The 23,433-nt window shown below is 41.3% G+C and overlaps 2 protein-coding genes across 4 annotated transcripts; one reads left to right on the top strand and one right to left on the bottom strand.

Moving 5' to 3' along the window:
- Positions 1 to 685: 685 nt before the first annotated feature.
- Positions 686 to 5,203, top strand: LOC146331206 (ras-related protein rab7). Its single transcript, XM_084728217.1, has 5 exons — positions 686 to 795; positions 1,394 to 1,520; positions 1,682 to 1,900; positions 3,402 to 3,527; positions 3,641 to 5,203. Exons 1-5 carry the CDS (start codon positions 740 to 742, stop codon positions 3,725 to 3,727), a joined length of 615 nt encoding a protein of 204 aa, XP_084584343.1. The 5' UTR covers positions 686 to 739; the 3' UTR covers positions 3,728 to 5,203.
- Positions 3,589 to 21,152, bottom strand: hcfc1a (host cell factor C1a). Of its 3 annotated transcripts, none has more exons than XM_084728177.1 (28): positions 20,998 to 21,152; positions 19,627 to 19,827; positions 18,907 to 19,055; positions 17,298 to 17,458; positions 16,995 to 17,203; positions 16,675 to 16,759; positions 16,473 to 16,579; positions 16,199 to 16,378; positions 15,848 to 16,090; positions 14,921 to 15,069; positions 14,621 to 14,803; positions 14,309 to 14,530; positions 13,796 to 13,900; positions 13,466 to 13,682; positions 12,976 to 13,112; positions 12,450 to 12,597; positions 11,424 to 11,644; positions 10,337 to 11,159; positions 9,218 to 9,366; positions 8,943 to 9,077; positions 8,644 to 8,851; positions 8,160 to 8,435; positions 7,969 to 8,075; positions 7,745 to 7,879; positions 7,468 to 7,653; positions 7,043 to 7,340; positions 6,228 to 6,291; positions 3,589 to 6,129 (listed from the first exon to the last, which is right to left on the bottom strand). In XM_084728177.1, the coding sequence occupies exons 2-28, from the start codon at positions 19,820 to 19,822 to the stop codon at positions 6,090 to 6,092; spliced, it is 5,133 nt and encodes a 1,710-aa protein (XP_084584303.1). In that variant the 5' UTR covers positions 19,823 to 19,827; positions 20,998 to 21,152; the 3' UTR covers positions 3,589 to 6,089. The 3 variants fall into 3 exon arrangements, with proteins under 3 accessions (XP_084584303.1, XP_084584311.1, XP_084584320.1); XM_084728185.1 differs by lacking the exon at positions 20,998 to 21,152 and adding an exon at positions 20,778 to 20,895; XM_084728194.1 differs by lacking the exon at positions 13,796 to 13,900.
- Between the last annotated feature and the right edge of the window lie 2,281 nt (positions 21,153 to 23,433).

The raw sequence follows: 23,433 nt of genomic DNA, 5'->3' as shown, positions 1-23,433 counted from the left end.
AAGACTATTTGAAAAAAAAAATGTAATTGCAAATAGAGAGAACATGATCAAGTGACACCTGTAGGGTCCTGGTAGCCCTGAACACTTTTTTCTCTGAAATAAAATAGTAAACACTATGATAATCTGGCTACAGTTTTTAAAGACATACACTGAGGACACTGATGTTTCTGGGATTTTTTGGAAGGAATTTTAGGAACCCAAATGGAATACACTGGAAAAAAAAGGTGAGGCATTAAATTGACTCATTCCAGTATTTTTAGAGTCAGTATGTTTAAATCAGATGACTTTTTGGCAAACAATAAGGGCTCACTGTTTCCTTACAAGAACTGTATCTCTGGCATTGTAGATAGGGCTTTGAAACAGCTTTTCATTTTAGAAAATATATTTTATGTAAAATAGTTGAAGAATAATTTAAATAAAATCATCATCAACAGCAACAACAGCAACAAAGCAATACTGCTGGTACCACTACTACCACTGCTACTACTACTACTACTACTGACAATAATAATAATAATAATAATAATAATAATAATAATAATAATAATAATAATAATAATAATAATAATAATAATAATAAGGGGGGGCTGGGTGACCTAGATTTGATTTCATGGCGTCAGTATTTCTGAGATCCTATTAATGCCCCTGATTTGAAACACTTGTAAGGTAAAATTACGAGGTGTACTTAAACGCAGCAGCAGCTGACACCGGTGGAAACAAACAGTCAACAGACGTGAACATGACCGACGGGAAAAGTCCGGTTACACTGAAAATAATCCTCATAGGAAACTCTGGGTAACTTTAACTAACTTCTTTTATACTCTCGTTTCACAGGTTTAAATAAAAAATGGATTTGTTGCTCCGTCGACATTTGTTTCACTTTCATTTTAAGCTTTGATTTTTTTTGTAAATCTTGGATATGGATGTTCAAAAAAGTGTCAAATTGAACCGAGAAACGGAGCAGTGAGACAGAAGACACACTAACCCTTTTACTCTACGTTTCTGCTTCATGCTCGCTGCTGTCATATATACTTTTATCACCGCAGAAATGTTGACATGAAATAGTAAACACGTGTTTTACTAATGATACTAATTAAGGTTCAGTTCCATTCAGGTCAATCAGGGTGCTGCTGTTATCACTGGAAAGACTCTGCTAAACGAAACTGAACGGGACATTAATTAGTGTCATTGGTGACACCCGTGTTCACTATATCTTATCAATATGGCTGCCGTGAAAAAAAAGACGATTGTCACTTATACCTCTGCCACCTGGTCTTTTTTTGTCTATATAATGCGTTGTCTTTAAATGTTATTTGGACTGAACTGAACTGAAGGGGACAGAGATTTGAGTGTGTTGTACCTTTACCTTCTGTGTGTGTGTGTGTTTACACAGGGTGGGAAAATCCTCCTTCATGAACAGGTATGTGAATCACCGCTTCACCAACATGTACCGGAGCACTGTGGGGACGGACTTCCTGTCCAAAACAGTCAACATAGCCAGGGACACGGTCACCCTGCAGGTAAGTCCTCACCCAGTCCACCTGTGAAAAACAGCCACGCACACACACACACACACACACACACACACACACACACACACACACACACACACACACACACACACACACACACACACACACAGGATGAACAGAGCAAACTAACTAACACTTACCTCCCTCAGATGTGGGACACAGCGGGGACAGAGAGGTTCCAGTCTCTGGGGACACCTCTGTACAGAGGAGCCCACTGCTGCATGCTGGTGTTTGATGTCACGTCCAGAGAAAGTTTCTCTGCCCTGGACGGGTGGAGGAAGGAGTTTCTGGTCCAGGGGGAGCCTCAGGACCCAGCTGACTTCCCCTTCATTGTGCTGGGAAACAAGACTGACCTGAGCGACCGGGAGGTCAGTGAAGAGGACGTCCTGTCATTAACAATTAATCACTGCAAAATAGTGACCCACAGACATATCACTTTACCTTAAGACTGCCTTTATAATTAGCTTATTAATTAGGTGGTAAACCTTTTATAAATCATTAATAACCTGTTGTAACACATTAGATGAAAAGGACAACAGTGACTTATTTATCTGTACTGTTAAACCTCAGATCTCATTGCTTACTGAGCTTACTTTGACTCCTCCATCATCAGTATTTATACCTCCCAGCTATGTCACATATCTGTTAATGAGTAATTAGTATTCAACCACTGTCAGCATATCTTAATAGTCAACAAGTTTCATTTGGCATCAGATGAACATATCAGATTACCACATTCATAAGGCTTTGGCAGTATTGTTTACCTTGACATTTTCAGCATTCACTGTTTTACATTTTATAATAAGGCTCCCTCTTTCCAGTTATAAATTATATGTTATGATATATTTTTATAGCACGTGCAGCCGTGTCCAAGTACATGTAGCCATAACTGGAGCATAACTGGAGTGGACTACTTTCAGAAATTATTAATAATTGCAGTCATTTTTCAGCAAAACATTTTAATTATTCTCTGGTTTCAGCTCCTCCAGTGTGAGGATCTGATGCTTTTCTCTGTCATGTCATTGTAGATTGGATGTCTTTGGGATTTTGGACAGTTTGCCAGACAAAAGAAGACATCTGAATACACTGGCTTAGGATTTAGGACACTTTAACAGGCATTTCTCACAATTCTCTGACATTTTATAGACGTAAAGATTAATCAGTTAATTGAGAAAAAAGATGGCAGATGAATCAATCATGGTTTTAATCATTTAGGCCCTTGTTAGCAAATGTTCCATCCAGGGAATAATTTTTAAATTGTAATAAACCCAACTAATGTTAACACAAGCACAGAGACTTTGTTTTTTGATACCACATATTTAAAAACAATACAATCTCTGTTAGTTATACATTTTATAGTATCAAAAGTACCAAAGCTAAAAAAAAAAAGGCCTGTTAAGTTCAGTCTAAAAAAAAGGACATTTTTTTCCTTTTTGCTGCAGTATCAAATATGGCATTGAGTATTTTTTTTATTTTTTTTTAAATAACAGTGGTGTATCAAAGTTTAAAATTCTGATACTGTGACAGTCAAAGGCCTGTACACTCTCCACACCATCTTGAGAGGCAAATTTCATTAACTGTGACTTGGTCTTTAAGTCTTGCCATTCCAAAGTAGTTGTATACAATACTTGGCTGTTGTTTTGTTTTTGATGTTAAAGTTTCTCTTATACATTGACAGGAGTGGAAGTAATTACCTCCCACACTGCTTTTCACCATACATTTCTACAGAACAAATTGTTTACATCTTTAATTCAGAACTGAATTTGTGATTTAAGATATAATTCCACACACTGAGCTCTCTGCTGCCATGTCATGCCGTGCACTGCTTGCTGTTTGTGTTGTGATTATTGTATTATATTTTCCTTGCAGGTGTCTGGCAGACAGGCTAGGCAGTGGTGTGAAGAGATTGGAGCAGAATACTTTGAAGGAAGCGCGAAACAGGATCAAAATGTGGAGGAGCCGTTCCTGAGAGCGGCTCAGAGCGGCTTAGAACAGGTGATTTCACCATGTTTTTTTTTAATCTTTCTACTGAGAAGAAGAAAGACACAAATCTCTCTATGTTTAACATGTTTATTTTTTGATGATAAAAGATACATTACTCCCTACAGTACAAAAAACACACATTGGAAAATACAGGACATTTCCAGATAACCTGCAAACAGCCGAGAGAAACTCGCAACACCTGTGAGTGCTGAGAGAGCGGCACTCGTCCCAGTGTGGGAGGGAAAGTTCAGAGAGACCTCGGCACTGCTGATGATGACCTATCTAACGAGGGTGCAAAAATAGTGACCCAGCAAAGGTACTGTGGAAGGAAAGGACACAATTGTATACCACATGGAGAGAGGAACAAACTCATTAAATGTTTTTTCTTTTTTTGAGAACCTTCAGCTTATGGTCTAACTTAAGGCATCACTACTAAAATACACTGCTTTTTGCATGCATGTCTAGTTTTGTTCAACAGACACACTGACACGCACAAAAATTATGAATGCATATGAAGAGAAAGTTCATTTCTAGAAAGAAATCGGGAGAAATCACAAACGGATACCAAGGTGCCGGCCGGAGAAAAAGGCGGCACGGGCGAAAACCTTGGCTCTGATCTTGCTGGCCGATACCATCACAACTGAATCCGCCCTTACAAAGTAGATATACACTCATGTCCAGTCAGAAACCTACTCCCTGTACAAGTTTGTATGTAATGAACCTAGCAGTGATTCAGACTCCTACAGTGAATCAGCTTGACAGAAGCAAATTAGAACAATCAGGGAGACTATATATATTTATATATATATTTGTTTCTTTTATAAGTAAAGACACAAAAGGCAATCAAGAGATGACCAACATGTAAAAACTGTTTGTTACAGGTAATTATATAAAAGGCCAAGATGTTTTTTTTGTTTGTTTTATTCTTGCTCTATGAACGAACTAATTTACAGGTGAGTACACTCCAGCTATGTAAGCTTTCTTTCCCAAGACACCCCCCATTCAAAGACATACGGGTTTTACACGTCACAGTTAGCTTGCACACCATCTGTAGTCTGAAATACAGAGCCGTGGAAGGAAAAAAAATTAAAATTTATTAAATGGATTCACATACATCAATAGGATAGGGAAAATGTGTCTACTAATATAATTTGCCATTCTAAAAAAATTAAAGAAGAGGTGAGACACCACATTCATGAGCATAAAAAGTGTAGGACAACTGATTGGGGATATTAGGCAGGGCGGGGGGTGGGGGGGTGGGGGTTGTATGGAAAGGATCTGGTGTTATTTTTTTCCTCATACCCCGGTGAAATTTCATGTTTGGCAAACAAAGCAACACAAGCATCTGAGTAGTAAACAAAAGTAAAAACTCTCCTCTCCCTGGGTCCACTTCAAAGTTCCCTTCAGTCCTATAACCTCTGCGGTTCTACTTGGAACAAATACAAAAGTCTTTTCTCTCTTTCATTACTGTCTGTTAACAACAAGAACATACAACCAACTGAATGAAGACTTTTTAAAAATATAGTGGCAACCTCAAACACAGCCACCCATCTTCCCACCATGAATACTAACTATGGGGATGAACAACAGTTAAAAAAAGTGATGTTTTTTAAAAATGCACACAACATACACATACACACAGGAGAAAAAAAAGCTTAAAAAATACAAAAATAAACTACACAAAAGATCTTCTGCGTCATTGCTTGCTAATTTTTTGGGAAGATTTTGCAAGATTTTTTTTGTGTGTGTGCTGCAAGTCTCAGTCCTAGCAAAGTCTGTCGTTCATTCTCTACAAATCTCTTCTTCCTCTTGTCACTCTTGTTTTGTCCACTTTGAAGTGTCGGTCACCAGTCCTCATCTTGGGGTAAAAAGCGCACAGTGATGACATTACCAGGAGACTGGAGTCCAGTACGATGATGACTACAGACTTGGTTCTCGATGAAGCAAATTTGTTTTTGAGCAAAAAAAGAAAGGGAAAAAAAAAAAATGATGTCCTCTTTTCGTTTGAGGACAAGTGCTTTATTTGTTTCCATACCGATTTTTTCCTCTCATCTAAACTAATGCCTCCACAGCCTTTTTTTTCCAACACTGTACATCATTTCATGTAGTCTCTCTCTACATCCCCCCAGGATTCACAAAACAAAGACGAAAAAAAAAGAAAAAAAAAAGTAACATTGCGCTCAGGCTGGCTCCCAGTTTGTGAAAGATGTAAATGCTTCTCTATACTGCTCAACTACTGAAACAAGCCAAAAATAGATGTTAAAATGATGGAAGGGGATGTGACTGAAAAAGATAATGTGCTTCTAAGTTTGTGTTGCTCTAAAAATAGTACGACCAACAGAACGAGGAGGAAGGAGGGTTTTTATCTACAGAAAACATCTCTCAGATTGACTCTCGTCTCGGCTTCATTCGGTTGTTCTGCCTCCGTTGCCGTCTTCATCTGAGACGTGAGGGTGGAGGATGAGATTAGGATGAGGATGAAGAGGTGGTGGAGGGGGTGAAGGTCAGTCTTCCTGATAAAAGGACAGCGAGTGGAAAAAAGGACAAAAGACTGGGAGGGGTCTCTGGGCAACCTCACTGGTCCGTCCTTGCTTTCTTTGGACCAGTAGCCTTACTGTAAGAGCACACATAAGAGCACAATGAGTACTGCAAGTTTTATTCATCAGTGTTAATGTGTGTATGTGCACAGGATGACACTAACGCTGTACTTACGTATCAGGAGAGGTGCCTGGTCTTTTGGGGGCCGGTTTCGCAGAGGCAGCATCTTTGCCAGATTCTACAACGAAAAGAAATGGTTAACATACGTCTTTATCTATTAAAAGGGATAGTCTGGATTATCTGATGTGGGGTTGTATGGTGTACTTATCAATAGTCTGCATTTTACCTACAGTAACTTAATATCAGTTATAGAGCACACTATATTCAGAATATTTTCACTACTTAACCTTGTTGTCAGACGGCCTTTTCCTGTGAGTAACCACCGCTATAAACGCCAAATAACCAAACTCCACAGGTCATTATCACAAATCACTAATTTTACCTCTCAGAACACAGGAGTTCCTGGTCCACCACTACCTTACTCAGTTTCTTTGTTTGTATTCTGTGAATCTGAACTATCAGGTAAAACACCAAAGTCACACAATAACACAAACTAACAGATCGAGTCAGCTCTAAACCGGCAATTCCCGTTTCTTGTGAGGTAAAATTTATGATTTTGCCTGTAGAGTTTGGTTGGGTTGCAGAGAGCAATGCTTGGCTTATATAAAGGCAGTTTCCCATCAGAAAAGGCTGTCTAACGGCTAAATAAAATATTGAAAATATTCTTACTACAGTATGAACTAAAATAGATTTTTTTAGGTGGACCTTTTCTGTTGCTAACTGCATCTACAGCACTTCATTGTTTCTGTGCTAGTGCTATCAGGACCATGTTGAAGTACCACACCCAACCTCACTTCAAATAATTCAAGTTATCCCTTTAATAAATTACACATTAATATTTGAGTATTAGTTTGTGACTATGTGTTCACCTTGGAGCCATCGGACTTGGGTGGCAGGACCGTAGCCCTTCTCATTGCGGGCGGCGATGCGGAAGATGATGGCTGGCTTGGTGGTGTAGTCGATGTGGGCGTTGGAGAGGCTGGACGACTGCACCAAGCAGGAGGGGTTCGGGCCACAGTACACACGCATGAAGGCTAGCTGTGCTGGGGTGGAGGCCTTGGCTTCAGCTGTCTGGTTGCTCTGAATGGCCAGGTACACGGAGTACTCAATGATCTTGCCTGACGTCACTGAGGGCGGTTCCCAGGTTAGGTGGGCACCGTCTGGGCTCTGCAAAGGGACAGCGAACACATACTTAGTGCCTCAAAGTATGGCTGCTGTTACCATACACCTGTACATCAAATCCACAAGTAATGAAGAAGAAAGCAAGGGGGTAGGGCTTTGCTGGTGGGTTTACCTTGCTGATTTTGATGGCGCAAGGTGCCCCTGGGAAGCCTGGTAGGCATGTCTTGAATGCAGATATCTCAGAGAAAGCTCCACGACCACAAGCATTGATTCCAGCTACACGGAACTTGTAAGCTGTTCCAGGCTGCAGCTCCATTTTCTTCATCTGGCTGTAGTCTGGTATGACGCCAGAGTCATCCTACCAAACAAAACAAAACAGACATTAGAGACGGACAGGGCATACTAACATACAGCCGTCTAAATGAGAAAAGGCCTCCTGAGACACTTACATCTCCTTGAGAATCATCTGCTGGCACATAGAAGTGGGTGACAACCATATTTGTCACTTTAACAATTCCAACATCGAACCACTGGTTCTCTTTCTTTACAACAGGCTTCACTGGGGTTGGCTGAGGACCTTGTTTCTGTAAGACAAACAAATAATACATATGTCCTTTCTCTTTGACCTCACTGAACCAGCCAGATACTCTGTAATAATTCTACAGTGACTCACCTCTCCCTCGATGCCATTGGCAACCTCTGCGAGAGCAGCTGCTGCTTGCAGCTTGGCTGGACTTGCCACCGATACTGAGGGTGCAAATGTACTTGATGGAGCGAGTGCTGAGGTGCCAAAGGAACAACACAAAAGTTCAATTTACTGTACTAAAGACATCCAAACTAACTATCAAAAAAATAAAGTCTTACTCTCTGCAGTGGTACGTGGTAACAGTGACGCCACAGCGCTGGTGACTGCGGCGGCCATCTCGTTGTGTCCATTGCTCTCGACAGAGGGGTCGTTGAGGCTGTCAGCGGGGGCGAGGCCCTCAGTGGGTAGGCTGGTGTCCACGGTAGCCTGCTGTGCAGCAGCCTGAGCCTCCTGCAGCTGCTGCTGCTGTTGGACCAGTGCGGCAAGCTCCTGCTGGGTCAGCATGATGGGGATGTTGGTGGGTTGCTGGCTCTCTCCAGTGGAGTCACCTTCATCTGTAAACAGAAAATGTTAAAGAATTCATGCAAACTACAACAAATGACAGCATCATCAGAAACTGTAATATCCATCTTATGTCAGACAACCACTAATTGTTTGGAATTCTTTCCATGCCATTCCCCCATTTAACTACAGATGCTACTGTTCAAAATCAAAGCAAACCAAGTGACAAATCAAACTATATAAGATGATGGTTGAACTCACTCATAACAGCTTGCTGAGCTGCCTGTAGGACAGCCTGGATGGCGAGGGCTTGAGCCTCTTCGGTGGCTGCTGCCTGAGCGGCAGCCTCTGCGGCCGCGGTCACAGCTAGCTCCTCGTCTGACAGCCCCGTCACCATGAGTGTGGCTCCCTGACCCTCAGACATCAGTTCAGAGGGCAGGTTCAAGGCTGTTGCTGCAGCGGCTTCTCCCTGAAACAACAAATTGCAGGTCACATGAATGCCTGATTGATAGGGTGAACTTGAACATGAACATGTCTGTGTGACATTATACAGTCTTTACCTCTGCTTGTGTCTCCATAGCTGAGGCTCCCTCCTCTGCAGGTGCAGCTTCTGCTGATGCCGTCTCATCTGTCTGCATGGGTTCCTCTGTGGTGCTGGCAGCAGTGCTCACTCCCTCTGTGATTGATGAGATCGACTAGAGACAAAAAAAAGATAAAACAAAGATTGGTCACAACAGTTTAAAACAGAAAATGATGTGTTTATCTCACATAATGCCTTCAGATGCAGACATAAAGCCTTAAGACTATTCTGCCAATAAATTTGTGCATTTCTTACAGGTACGGAGGGTCCGGGGGCTGGTGTAGACTGAGTGACAGTAGTGATGGCCCTGCCCTGGGTGGTGGTAACCATGCCAGTTGCTGCAGTGGTTGAGGCCACTTCTGTGCTGCTGGTGTCCTCTGCTCCCTCCTCTGTCTGTTGGGTTGCTGATAGATTAAAAAAAAACCAAAAAAAAACTCAATTTAAAATTTTACTTCATACCAATAGATTAATTTCATGTGACATCTACCAGCTACCAATATGAGCATGTCTGGACATGAAATTATTTCTGCTACGTCTGTTACAGGGTAAGGAGCAAGAACAAATTAGGAGAGAATAGACATTCACTATTTCAATATTAAAAAGGAAATCAATCGAAATTTACTTTCAATTTCAGTAACCAAAATCGAAGGCAGAATCTGTGATTCTTCCAGCTACTTTCAGCGCCTGGCACGTGTCCAAAGAAATGAAAGAACACTTAAAAAATTACACCATGTAGATTACTGACCATTATATCACACCTTATACATTAAAGACCAGTGGTTTTTAAACCTTTGTGCTGAAAGCACTCCAAAAGGCAAGTCAAAATCTCAAGGCACAACTATAGCCTAATAATGTCAGTGCAAAATATCCTCTCTAACCAACCTGGCCAATAAAGGCGATGAGTACTAGCAAATCGGCTTTTATGCCTTTAACTACAGGACAACTGAGGATGTGACAGGAAATGGGGAGAGAGAATGGGGGAATGACACACAGCAAAGGGCCATGGGCGGGGGTTGAAACCACAGCAGAGGACTCATAGCCTCTGTACATGGGGCACACGCTCTACCAACTGAGCTATCCAAGCACCCCATAAATTCATAACTTTTTGCATAGATGTATGCTCTAATAATGATGTGGCTGACTTTTTTTTTGTTAAAAGAAAGAGGAATTTGAACATGTGAATGACAGTTGTCAGGGCATAAAACCAATGATTTGTTCATCTTTCCAACTCGAGACTAAATTGTCAAACAATGGCATAGCCATTTGTACTAATAAATAGGTTTAAATCAAACTGAATCGTGACCTTAAAACCCAATGTCAAACTGAAACATGGATTTGGAGAATCATTACATGCCATGACATGTGCCCCTATACCTGTGCCTTCTCCTGTCTCCATGCTGCAGGTGGCGGTGGTTGCTGTGTTGGTGGTCCCGGTCTCGTGCGTTTCACAGGGCGGGTTGGAGCAAACTGTCTGGACCAGTCCTGACGCTGTGCTGGTCTGCTCGCCTCCCATGCTGGAGGTTGCCGTGGACGGGGTGTTAGTGGTCCCCGTCTCGTGCGTTTCGCAGGGTGGGTTAGAGCACACCCTCTGCGTGGTGCTTGAGCCTGCGTTCATGTTGGATGACGCCTGGGTGGCTGTGTTGGTGGTGCCTGTGACGTGGGTTTCACAGGGTGGGTTAGAGCACACCTGCTGGACTCCACCCATGTTAGACGACGCTGTGGTGGCTGTGTTAGTTGTCCCAGTTTCATGGGTCTCGCATGGTGGGTTGGAACACACACGCAGCGCGGACATGTTTGAAGATGCAGTTGTGGCTGTGTTGGTGGTGCCTGTTTCGTGGGTCTCACAGGGCGGGTTAGAACAGACCTGTCCTGCTCCGATGGTGGCGGAGGAGGTGGTGGCTGTGTTGGTGGTTCCGGTCTCGTGGGTTTCACAGGGCGGGTTAGAACAGACCTGTCCTGCTCCGATGGTGGCAGAGGAGGTGGTGGCTGTGTTGGTAGTTCCGGTCTCATGCGTCTCGCAGGGCGGGTTGGAGCAGACCAAAGTGACGGTTGCGGAGCCCTCGCCTGCTGCTCCAGCCTCAGTGGAGCTGGGCTGTTCAGAGGTCGGTGAGGCCAGAATTGACACAGGTAGATCCTGCACTGGTTGAGCTTCTACACCACTGGGGGTTGTGATGAGAGTCACCTGGGTGGGCTGGTTCTGGTCAGGAGAGGATAAAGCGATTTCAGTTTCGTTTAAATCTAATAGCATGTTTCCATACTCAAAAATCATTCATTCATTCATTTTATTCTCTTTCTCCAGCTTTTAACCCATAGTTTTTCTAGCAGCAGCTCTATTATGCCATTGTAGTTAGAGAAATTTTCTTTAGTTGTAATGTAACTAAAAGGATATGATGCACACTACTACCATGATTTGATGTCTTAATTACTAAAATGATGAATATCATCTGCAGGGTCTCGTTACCTGCACTGTGATGGTAGAGGAGGGCAGTGTGGAGGCAGAGGTTAGGCTGGTCTGAGCAGTTGACACAGTTATGGCAGACGGGCTGATGACCTGGCTGGACAGGGTAGCGATGGTTCCCAGCGTAGTAATGGGGGTAACTAGAGAGGCGTTTGAACTGTCCACTGTGCCTCCTGCCAGGCTGGTGGAGACGGTACCGGTAACCGTGCCAAGAGTGGTGACACCTGGAAGTTAGAATAAGTGGCATTAAATGACTAGATTAGAATTTAATTAAAAGATAAATTCAGTATTTCCCACACCATATTTTATGTTACGTTTTTTCCTCACATTTAGTATATGTTCAGAGGCCTTTATTTTTAAATTTTACTTTGAACTGGGTTTGTGTCCACTTCTGTCTTGCTCCACTCACACCAAGCTATGAGCAGACTGTATGTAGACTGTTGGTGCAGAAGTCAACAATGATATAAATACTATTAGTTATAAGATTCATGTTGCTCTCTCTTGTTTATGATGTTGCACTGTCCGATTGGTGTTCAGTATGTTCAGTGTATTGCTGTCATGTCAGTAAAGACTTGTTTCATTAGCCTTGATAAGAGTTAAGATTACTGGCTAGCCTAATTAGCTTGCACTGTATCACTGTGAACACACAGTTAATGAGGTTTCAAAGTGACAAAACAATAGCAGTTCCTATAACACTTGATGTTTAGTATTCACATTGTCTCAGAGAGTATGCCCATCTCATTTCATAGTCCTTAAATACTTTTTAGTTAATGATGGATATCAGCCATTTTTTTAACACTCCCCTGAATTCCCTCCCTTCAACCCACAACATATCTTCTGCTACTATCAGAGAGAAGACACAGCAAAACTGTTCCTAAGGGATGTGATATTGCGAAAATGACAACTGAAATATTCAGATTTGAGTTGTACTGGGAAAAAAAATTCAATACTACAAAATCCATAAAAATAACAAATGTCATCTAAAAATAAAAAATTAAAAACAAATCACACAAACATAGTTACTCTTACCAGTAGTCCCCTTGACAACCAGAGTTGTGACAGTGGGCTTAACAGCAGATACCGTCACTGGTGTAACAAGTCGAACACCACCCACTGTGCTCATGGGCACAGTGCGTAAAATAGTGCCAGGCTGCCCAGGAGCACCCTTCAAAACCACCTAGACACACACAATTCAGGATTACCCTCCTCATTCAACACAAATGGGCATCACAAATGACAAAGATTATCTTCGGGGAATGAAATTAACATTATCTGCCAAATGCAAGGTGAATGCTGGATGTAGCAGGTTTAAAAAGAAAAATCAGGTCATATACCACTACGGCAGGTTTTTCTTGCATTAATAATATTATTTTTAAAACACAATTCTTAAGAACAGTCACCACTAGTACCACTGACTTGGTATTTACAATTCTAAATCATTCCAGATTTCAGAAATGGCAGACAAAAATACTAATAAACAGTAGTCAGAAATGTTCAGGTTAATATCAAACAATGATGCTATCTATAAATACTACTGTACACACAGCCCGTTTACCTGTGTAAGTCCCTGCTGGCCGGCTGCAGTGGCAAGTTTGGGCACTGCGGTGATGATTTTACCAGGAGTTCCAGTGGTCATCACCTTTGTAGTAAGGATTGTGATAGGTGTTTTCATGCCTGCGCTGCTTGTCACACCTGCAAGGAAGACAACATGTATGAAAGTCTAATTATGTCAAACCTAATACAAGACTTTGGTTAATTTACACATCCTTAGCCTCTGTTTTTATTCAGACTAATTGCCAAAATGTTTAATACTGTTTCCTGCAATGGTTTAAACACAGTCATACTTGAGACTACATGACTACTTCTGTTATAACATCTGGAAATTCAACCAACAAACACAGAATACCACTTTTCTAGATGTTCATATGATTTGGGTGTTTGTTTAAACTCCATAAATTACATGAACATCACTTATATTGTGTTACTGATCTCAGTCATAAATGTGCAGACTGATATGTAGTTGTGACACTTGAGTGCATTAAGACCTGTGGCTCCAGGCTGGGTCATGATGGCTGACATGGGGATGGTCTTAATGATGGTGGTGCCCTGCTTAGTGGTGGTAGGAGAGACGCCGCTAATGTTGAGGATCGTGGGCTTGTTTCCTGTGCCTCCAGCCTGGGAAGTGGTGATGATGGTTGTGGGCTTGCCATCTGCGGAGGTCACCAGCTTCAGGATGGTGCCGGCTGGCAGGGGACCCTTCGTCTGGGGAGAGAGGCACATGTTATGTAAACCACTTGGAGAAAGACATCTGGTGCCTGTCTCAGGAGTTTTAAGCTACCTCCTGTTTGTTTCCTGCACTCATGCAGATATCTGACCTGTATGATCTGTGTGAGAGGGTTAGTGGAAGCCTGGCCTGTGACAGCTGATGTCTGCACTGGCTTGGTTTGTACCACAGACATCATCTTGCCAAGGTTGGAGATCTGCCGACATAGGAGAGAGACTCAAGTTCATGAGTCACCAGAACACATCGGACAGCACAGGGAAGGTGGAGCACCAAACTGGCGGCTCTATGAATCATTCTAGCCCTAACTGACTGATAGTCATGCAGATCACTAACATCATGCTCCCTGTTTTCTGAGTAAAGCTCTCCAACAGTCACTGTAGGCCAACCTTTCCTCCCTCCCCCACTGGCTCAAGCTCAGTGCATGTTGTCACAGTTTTGTGACAAGACTTTCACAAAAAACACAAACACACACACACACCAAGTGTGTAAAAACAATTTATGGATCCCATGATTTACAGCATGCGTGTGACAGCACCAAAGGGTGCTCTCAGAGTGTCAGTATTATATTGTGCTGCAAAATCTCCACAGAGTCCTGTTTTCTTACCAGAGTGCCACTGCCGCCCATGGTGAGGGGACTCTTGACCAGGGTGATGGTCTTGGTGACTCCTCCCACCACAGTGGTGACCACCTGGGCCTGCTGGGCCACTGTGACAGCACCAGACTTGTGCACAGTGATGATAGGTCTGGTGGTGGTGGGAGAGGACGCAGTTGCTGTGCCCACCTGGGCTGCAGCAGTTTTCAGCATCCGAGTGGCCGGGTTACTGACCTACAAACACAACATTTTTTTTAACAATCGACCTGTGACAGACAGAACGCACACAGTATCAGAAATTATAATGTTCAGTGGGGTCTGTACCATGACTGGAGAAGCCACTTTGACTGTGGTTGTGCCAGGAGAGACAGCGACTGTTTTGAGAATGGTGGCACCTGCAGGAACATTGAGGACAGTGCCTGCAGAGGAGGGCGGGATTTTCTGTGTTGCTGCAGCTGCTGCAGCTAAAGCTGCCATGCCACTCATCTGAGGGCTACTGCCAATTGGCTGAAAACAGAAAGTAAACAATTATTCAAGAAATTTTGCTCATTTATCAATAACATAAATTTCACAGCAAATCAAAAACAAGCTAAAAGGCAGCGCAAAATTGCAAATTGTGCATACCGATCCTTGGGTAGTCTGTGCAGGCACTACCATTCGGACACCTGGAGGAAGTGATGTCACAGTGACAGGGGATTTCCCAGGCTGACTGGGGCGGACTGTGACAACAGGTGTGCCTGTGGCAGACTGTTGAGCTGCGACCTTCAAAACAGCTGTCAAACAACAGAACAGACGATTAAACTTTTACAGTTAACCCTGCCGGTGCAGTGACAATCTCTTAAAATTAACTAACTGGTTTCTATGCTTTAGAAAAAAATCAAAAAACTTTTTACAATAATAACTTTTAAAGATAACGTTTTAGAATAAAATACAGTATATACTCTATTACCATACTCCATTGTATCATTGTATACTATAATACATATTATAGATGATTTTCCACTGTACAATATAAAACTACTCTCTGTAGTCTTGCTCAAAGTCGCACCCACAGCACTATCTCATTGGTTATACTTAACAAAAGATAGTCAATCAACACCGAAGTTTGTGTGACAGGTGAAGACAGAACTTCTCTGGTGATCGAAGGGAACTGTGCTGAAGGAAAACCGCAGACATCGCTGAAGTTACAATTAACATCACGAAATGTGACCTATTTCTATGATAACAATCATGCTCAGTCGCCCAGTTTCCAACTGAAAATGCCCGATATTACAGTCCACAGTATTCAATGGAGATGAAAGCGACTCTTTTTAAATCAGTCTTTTTTTTTTTTTTAAGATTCTGATACCAAACAGCATGCACCTGTGTTGTCCAGCACTGTGATGGTAAAATTTAGTCAATGGCATATGGATCACAGACCAACTACATTTCTTTGCACCACTCCTGCGCTGTATATAGATATATGGATTAAACAAAGCCTCAATACAAATGATTTTTAGTAATCGAGGTACTCTAGTTTCTCAAGGAATCCTTTCATCGCTGGTGTAATACCTGTCTGTGGGAGGCTCTGAGCAGAGGGTGCTGCAGCAGCTGGTGCGGGACTCTTTGGAGAGTTCACAGGCTGTGAGGGGGTCGCACTCATGGCTGGCGAGGCTGCAGCTGGAGTTGCGGGGATGTCGTATTTCTGAAGCTGCAGTAAGTAAGTGTCAGCAGTTGAGACGGCACCCCAGCTCACCTCCAGGGAGTTTGTGTTGGCACGGACTAACTGCACCCTCGCAGGGGCGTGTGGTCGCTCTGGGGGGATGGAAGACAGAAAAATTGATTAACAATGATACTATTTGACATCCAGAGCCACTTAAGTTGTTATAAATGATGAAACCAATCATGTTTCAGCAACCCTACCTGTTTCCAAGTACCAGAGGTCTTTACAACAGACTTGGTTGTTCCAAGCTTTACGATAACCATCACGGCCGCTCCAAACATAGAGTCTGGAATTGATGGCCACAGCACAGTGGCCAGCACGGGCCCTGGGGATGTTGTCTTCAAGAGTATCCATCAACACTGTCTCCCAACACATGGAGTCTACAGACAAACATGAGGTAGAAACCTTAACATGAAGCCCATTTTACTCCAAGTTACTCAATGTGAAATCTAGTACAATAAATATTTCACAAACCAAGATTTAGGCAGGCAAGAGTGTTTGTGCACTTCCACTCCTTCTCGTGTGTGGCCACTTTGACATCATCCATTACTAAAGGAACCCATCCTCCAAAAACATACATCCTTCACATTGAGAAAATGAGATCACAGTGAGCTGCTGCTACATGATTAAAAACAACATTCAATAAGTTATTGCTTAGGTGCAGCTGTTCTCTCACTTGTTTGTGATGGTGGTGGCAGAGTGAAGACTTCTGGGGAGCGGTGCTGTCCCACTTACTGATGGTTTGTTCCATGTCAGGGTATCTGGAGACAAATGACCAGCATTTAGATGTTAACTGATGTTTTCTGACGTGCAACCACATAAATTAAAACACATCATTGTAAATCATGGACTTCTTATCCCCTCTGAAAGTGTGGGACTCTATGAGTGGTGATGTTCAATCTCCTTTGGTCTGATTAGGTGTAAATAGCAGCATTGTCTCTGAGTGGAACTAGCAGGGCAATTATACTTGTTCCAGTCACACTTTTAGAAACCTACCAATATCAAGTGTCCACAGATCTCCAAGACGACAACCACTCATTCCTCCATAGATAATCAGGCGAGACTTTCTGCTCGTCTTTTCTGTGTATACCACAGCAGTGTGGCTCTCACGGGGCGGAGGCAGAACTCCATATGTGATTGGAATATCCCATCCAACCACGCTGGAACCAGCACGAAGCTCAAGTGTGTACAAATCATTCAGGTATCTGAGAATGAAAAACAAAGACATAAGTCATGCTCATGTAGCAGCTTGAAATAGCTGTTCTGCTGGCTCCTGCTGGGGAAAAAAAAAAACTCTACCTGGGAATGTTGTTTTTTGGGTCCTCGCTGTCATTGGCTAGTCCGCCAAACAGGTAGCATTTGTTGCCAACCAGGGAAAAACTGTGGCCAAGACGAGGACAAGGAGGGGGGCCATTCTTTGGGTTTTTTGCTTTTAACTTTTTCCATTCCCATCTGCTGGCCTGTAACAGAAACAGCACATTATTGATTTTTTAGGTCACAGTTGAAGCTGTAACAAACAAGTCACAAGGTGACCTCATCTCATTTGTTAAACCAATAATTATATTTAAATGTTTCTACAAAGTGAAGCATTTGCAAATAAGAGGACAAAGACATGTTTTTGGCACTTGTGAGGATCAGTTAATTAAATTTGGTTAAACAACTAATTTCATTGCCTCTCTAGATTCCCCTTCCCCCTCAAAATGTGACTTCACTGTAGTTTTTAAAAGCAGCTGCTGAGTAGTTTTAATATGTAGCCAGTTTCTGTAAGTTGTTGTCTGATTTCTGAATAAGAACTTTTAGCGAAGCATCTAAGAAGCGATTATTTTTTCTCACAATTAACAGTTATACCAGTGAGACACTGTGGGATGGGGATGGACTGAAACCATCACACTGCATTAAGCATTTAACTGAATTCTCTGAAGAGCACAGACAGAATGGACAGACTCAGTGGCACCCCAACAACTTTGCAACCCACATCCCACTTCATGCAGCACATTAACATTAACATGCATGGCTTTGAAAATTAGACCTTACAAAAATACGCTAATCTTATTTGCAATAACATTTAAACTATAATGGCTTGACTAGGATCTTATAATATCAGCAGGACAGCCTACGTGTAATGTTTGTTTAGTCTTGTAAACATTTTCATCTCCATCTGATGCTTGCATGAGCTACATTAAGTCATTTCAAAATTAACCTAACACATCTGGAAAATTCCATTTTAATGTGAATTATATTTAACCTGGCAGTGAGTCCTTTCAAGACAAAAACAAATGAAGTGATCAAATGGTCTGAGTGGACGGCAAGATAAATGGCACTATTTTGCATGTTTAAAAAGAGATAAATTGCAGATGAAAGTATGTTAAGTAAGTTATATATGTGTTTATAATATGTTTGTGAAGCTCCAAATAAGCATATTTGACAGGTTTTTGAGAAAAAAACATTTCTGTATGTATAATAAAGGACTTTTCTCTTTGTTGCTTCAAGGCACTGTTGTACAGTTAGGCTACTTTTCAGAGTATTATTGTTTCAATGAAGGACTTGTAATGTAAAATCAGTGTCTAACTCAATGTTCAACCATCTATGAGCAAAAGAAGCCTAATCAAACAAGCATGATTAAAACAATTACTAAGACTCTTACTGCACAATAGAAAATGTTATAAACAAATACTGGAGTATATAAAAACAAATAATTATAGTGATTATTCCTAATGTATTTCACGTAATAAATGTTCTAAAACTACCAGATTGTCCTTGTTTTACTAGCCTTACAGCACAGTGCTGTCCTGATGCCCTGCCTTGGTTTCATCACTGATACATTATCAGGGAGCCCCAGGGAGGAAATGTTTTGCATAGAACATATTTAATGTTTGAACATTTCATTATCTAAATGTAGACAGATTACCTGTAGTTCATAGAGATCGTTGCTGTACTTTCCATACTCCACCATTCCACCAAACACCAGCAATCTTGTGCCATCACAGACAAAACCATATGCGGCACAACCAGGGGGGATATCACCACGGACCGCTGGGATAAACCACTGATTTGTTGCTAGAAATTTAAACACAATAATGGCCATGAAGTTATCAGTTGTAGCTTGCACATGTCAAGTCAGTGTAATGGTGCAATAAGTTTGTGTTATGATCCAAACAAAGCTGTGAATATTCTGACTGCATAAAATCTTAACAACTATCTTATTTAACATAAGAACATAAACCAAAATCTGCATTTAAAGACTGGGATACATACACTAAATCTGATTAATTTGTCTGTCCTTATTGGTTTTCTGTTCAGGAAATTGGGGCAGGGGATATGCTTAAACCAACCAGCATCATCCATTTTATTTCATCCCGCCTTTTTTAATGTGCATTACAACAGTTTTTCCAGTAGAGGGAGCCAAATCTAAACAGACACGGATCTGTTTGGCCTGCTGAGGCCTGTGCACTATTTAGTTCTGCACGTCACGAATCGATCTTAAGAAAGAAATTTCAGCTGTTTTAAGTAAAAGACTCAATGTGAAAATGCGTTTTACATGTTTTCGCATTTGCAGATTTCTTAAGTAAAACATTATGTTTACTGTAAAAATAATCGATAAAGTTGTGCATTCAAAAGTTCATCTTACCAGTGTTGTATACATGTAATTCATCCACAATTCCTTCGTTTCCACCGCCAAAGACAACCATGAGCTCCTTTATAGCCACAGCTCTGTGTCCATGTCTGGGCCGGGGAACAGGACCGGACCATCCGAGGACCCGTTTCCACCGCGGCTGCAGAACCGACGCCGTGGTCCCAGACACCGCGGAGCCAGGGGCAGACATGACTTCTGGCACAGGGAAAAATGAAAGAGCATTTGTCTAAACTGCTCAAGTAATCCTGATATTTCACGGTTAACTAACAGTAGAAACTCAACAGCAGCATCTGTCCGTGCACTGTGGCTAACTTCTCAAACAGTCTGTGCGCCCATAGCAGCTGAAAAGCTTCGTAGTTAGCAGTTAGCTTTGGCTAATGAATACATTCATTGAAAAAAAAACAATCAAATAAGTTCTCGTTAAGAGCTTTCAAGCAATTGTGAAGTCGACGTTGCACCTGTGCAAAAGACACACAAAATCTTTGAAACACATAAGTTGTGTATTGGCTATCTTAGTTGTTTCTAATCATTGAATTCAATTCATGGAAGCAGCCATCTTGCAACAAACAAACCACCGCTAACGCTACTGCCAGTCTGAAAAATGGCGGAAGCGAATGAGAAAGAAAAATACATGATAGCTAGCCAACTACACCAGCGAAGAAACACGCCACAATGAAAAACAAATTATATAAATTAATAGCCGAACAACAAAGCAGAACAATACATATTTGCAACAGATAATTAACCCACAGTTAAAACCGTTATCAAGAGTCGGCTATTTTCATGCTTCTCTGGGAGTCGCCATATTGTAGCTAGCAAGCTTAGCATTCCCTGCAACCCCTTTAACGCATTTATTAACATCAGAAAAATATCCGAAGCTTACTTTAACAGTCGCAACAGTGTGGAGACCACATGCCGTAACCCCAGTCGAATAATTAATACATTTTACTGAAAACTGTACGTAATCGTAGTACTCAAACGGTTTCTAACGCTAGCTATACTCCGTTAGCACTAGCGGCTAGTTGCTCAACCTAATTAGCCGAAGCTAACAGCGTTAGCTTTACGGCTGGCATCTGTCAAAGCGTCGCCAAATTTTACAATTAAATGCAATGCAATTTTGTTGTACTTTGACATGCATATTTTACCTGATACAAATGTAGTTGCAACACCGCTCTTAAAACGCAGCTAAACGGAATTAAACTGCATAAACAGATTGTTATTATGTTTCATGCCGTCTCTGGAAGCAGCCATCTTTTCGACAATCGGCCTAGTTCTACAGCTCCCACAAGAAAAATGGCCGGACGGTTTGCCACAACAAAACATAACAAACCGAAAAGGGCACAAATATTTCACGTGTTTACTTACTTATTTCGATGCAGTAATTGCAAAAACACGGGTATGTGGTCTGATCTTGCGGCAATAATCCAAATTCATTCGATTTGTGAAGAAGTATTTCCTCTCATGCCTGCCTGGAAGCTGCCATCTTCTTGACAACCAGAGGCGGAGGAAAATGGAAGAGAGTTGGCGTCACCCAAACTAAACATGGCGACAGAGACCCGCTCGCTGACCATTTCAGACAGAAACGCACGTACGGTTTTTATTATTTGCCATTCTGGCCGGGAGAAAGATGTTCGGTATACCGAGGTGCTTCAGAGAACACTTGAAACCCATATAAAGTAAACATATTGCGAGTTTCAGCAAATTACAATAAGTTGTGTTATGGCAATAGGCTTATTGTCCCTTACTAAAGATGGCGCCATCCGTGCTGAAACAACTTTTATTTTAACATCATAGGTGGTGCTGATTTTACTGTACCATAAACCTACTTAGATGTGTCCATACATGTATAATAATAGTGTACAAGCACTAATTTAGAGATTTAGCGCTCACGCATATTAAACTTGCCACGCCCACATCCACCATCAGTGCGCCCTCCACTGATACAAGTACTGCATTACTATAACACAGTGCCATGAACATCAACAATAACCCCAGTGTCCCTCTTCTGTCAAAACAGTGTATGGTCAATCACGTTTTCAAAGGCAACACAATACTGTTAAATGTTCAAATTGATTATATTCTAATTTAGTTAAATACTACTACTACTACTACTACTACTACTACTACTTCTAATAATAATAATAATAATAATGATAATAGTAATAGTAGTTATAAAAATAGTAATAATAATAGTTATTATTATTATTATTATTATTATTATTATTACTACTACTACTACTAGTAGTAGTAGTAGTAGTAGTAGTAGTAGTATTACTATAATATTTGTGAGCTTTTTGTTGTTTCTGTGACTTGAACTTTCCTCTGTTCCCTATTTAATAGAATTTTTAATATACATTCATATTATTGACTTCAAAGAGTTTTAAAGCCTTAGTTTTATTTTGTTGTGTTTTTATTATTTAATTTTATTGTTGATATAAAATATACAGTACATATATTATTATTCATTGATTAAATGACAAATATGAAAAAGCCATCTAATTGTAGGCTGAACAGGTGTAAAGTGAAGAACACAGTCTTTCTCACCAAGTATTTAAAGAAGTTCTGCACTGAGTGTAATGTGAAAGACATTAATACTAGTGTTAATATTAAAATGTCTTACCAAATGTATAAAAACCTGCATTTCATAGGTTGAAAATGGCTCAACACACAATCTACTGTTTTAAGCAGCCCTGAACCTTGTAAGACCAATGCTGACATAGAGTCAACCAGCTGGGACTAATTTACGTTTTAAAATTTCTATTAAAAAAGAACGTTAATACTCTCTGATGGCCAACTGATGACGGCCATCAGTTCAACTCCTTCCTCACACATCCACCCCCCACACTTCACCCCTCCTCAGCTCGTCCCCACTCTCAGCCCCTTGTCCACTTTTTAGCACTTTTTAAAATTATGCAGTGGCTCAGACCTGGGGGTGAAGTTAACTGTAATTTTGCAAAGTCATCCGTTTTTTGCAATACACTATATGTCCATTAGATGACAGACTTGCATTGTTTTGTTTTGTTGTGAACGTGATCTACAGTCTGCAATGAAACAGTTACATACAGATACATCAGTTTAGAACAAGGAGGCTTTGGTTCTCATAATTTACATATTTTATCAATGAAAAGAACCATAAGTAGAACTTAGAGCCCCTGCATACCCACACAGGAGTTGTGACGTATTCTGTCTCCTGAGACCTCTACTCAGGTTGAAGACTGGCTGAACTGTGCTGGGAATAGACCTTTTTCATGCAAACCATATTAATTTGAAATAGTAAACACAGGTGTCACCAATGATGCCAATTAAGGCCCCGTTCCATTTAGTGTAACAGAGCCTTTCCAGTGAACCAACATGCAAAATAGCAGCACCCTAACTTGGTTTGACCTGAGTGGAACAGAGCCTTAATTAGTATCACTGGTAACATTGGTAAGCTGTGAAGAAATAATGACAGTTGTGTACTATGACCTGTCTTAATCGGTTCAAAAGACTGACAGGAGTTGCAGAGCTCGAGTCACCTGCTAATTTAAATCACCTGTATATCTATGTTATGGGTGCGCAGTGACTTTAAATGTGGTTGTTTTATTCTGGTTATGAAGCAGTAAGAGCACAATGACAAAGCATGCTGCAGTTCATTAGTGACTGAAAGATGAAAAGGTCACAATAGAAATCCACTTAAACCCAATCAATTATATTGTGTAAATTGTGTTCTTTTTACACATTGTGTTATCCTAACAGAATGTAAACTAGTTTGTGCAGGAGTAGTTTTTCAACATATATCTTGTATACATTTTACACACTTTG

This window comes from Lutjanus erythropterus, chromosome 2 (genome assembly GCF_056507025.1).
Source record: "Lutjanus erythropterus isolate fLutEry1 chromosome 2, fLutEry1.hap2, whole genome shotgun sequence".
Lineage (NCBI taxonomy): Eukaryota > Metazoa > Chordata > Actinopteri > Lutjaniformes > Lutjanidae > Lutjanus > Lutjanus erythropterus.
Note: the sequence above shows the minus strand (reverse complement) of the source record. Positions and strands in the feature narration are given on the sequence as shown.

Bases quoted from the DNA above. Each gene is read 5' to 3' on its own strand.
- LOC146331206 (XM_084728217.1), top strand. From the start codon at position 740: ATGACCGACGGGAAAAGTCCGGTTACACTGAAAATAATCCTCATAGGA. The intron at 1,521-1,681 runs GTAAGTCCTCAC...TACCTCCCTCAG, and splicing joins GGGACACGGTCACCCTGCAG to ATGTGGGACACAGCGGGGAC. The intron at 1,901-3,401 runs GTCAGTGAAGAG...TTTTCCTTGCAG, and splicing joins CTGACCTGAGCGACCGGGAG to GTGTCTGGCAGACAGGCTAG.
- hcfc1a (XM_084728177.1), bottom strand. From the start codon at position 19,822: ATGTCTGCCCCTGGCTCCGCGGTGTCTGGGACCACGGCGTCGGTTCTG. The intron at 9,078-9,217 runs GTAAGAAATGCA...TTTTGTCTCTAG, and splicing joins CCCCCGGACCCTCCGTACCT to TCGATCTCATCAATCACAGA. The intron at 7,341-7,467 runs GTAAACCCACCA...GTCCCTTTGCAG, and splicing joins GCGCCATCAAAATCAGCAAG to AGCCCAGACGGTGCCCACCT.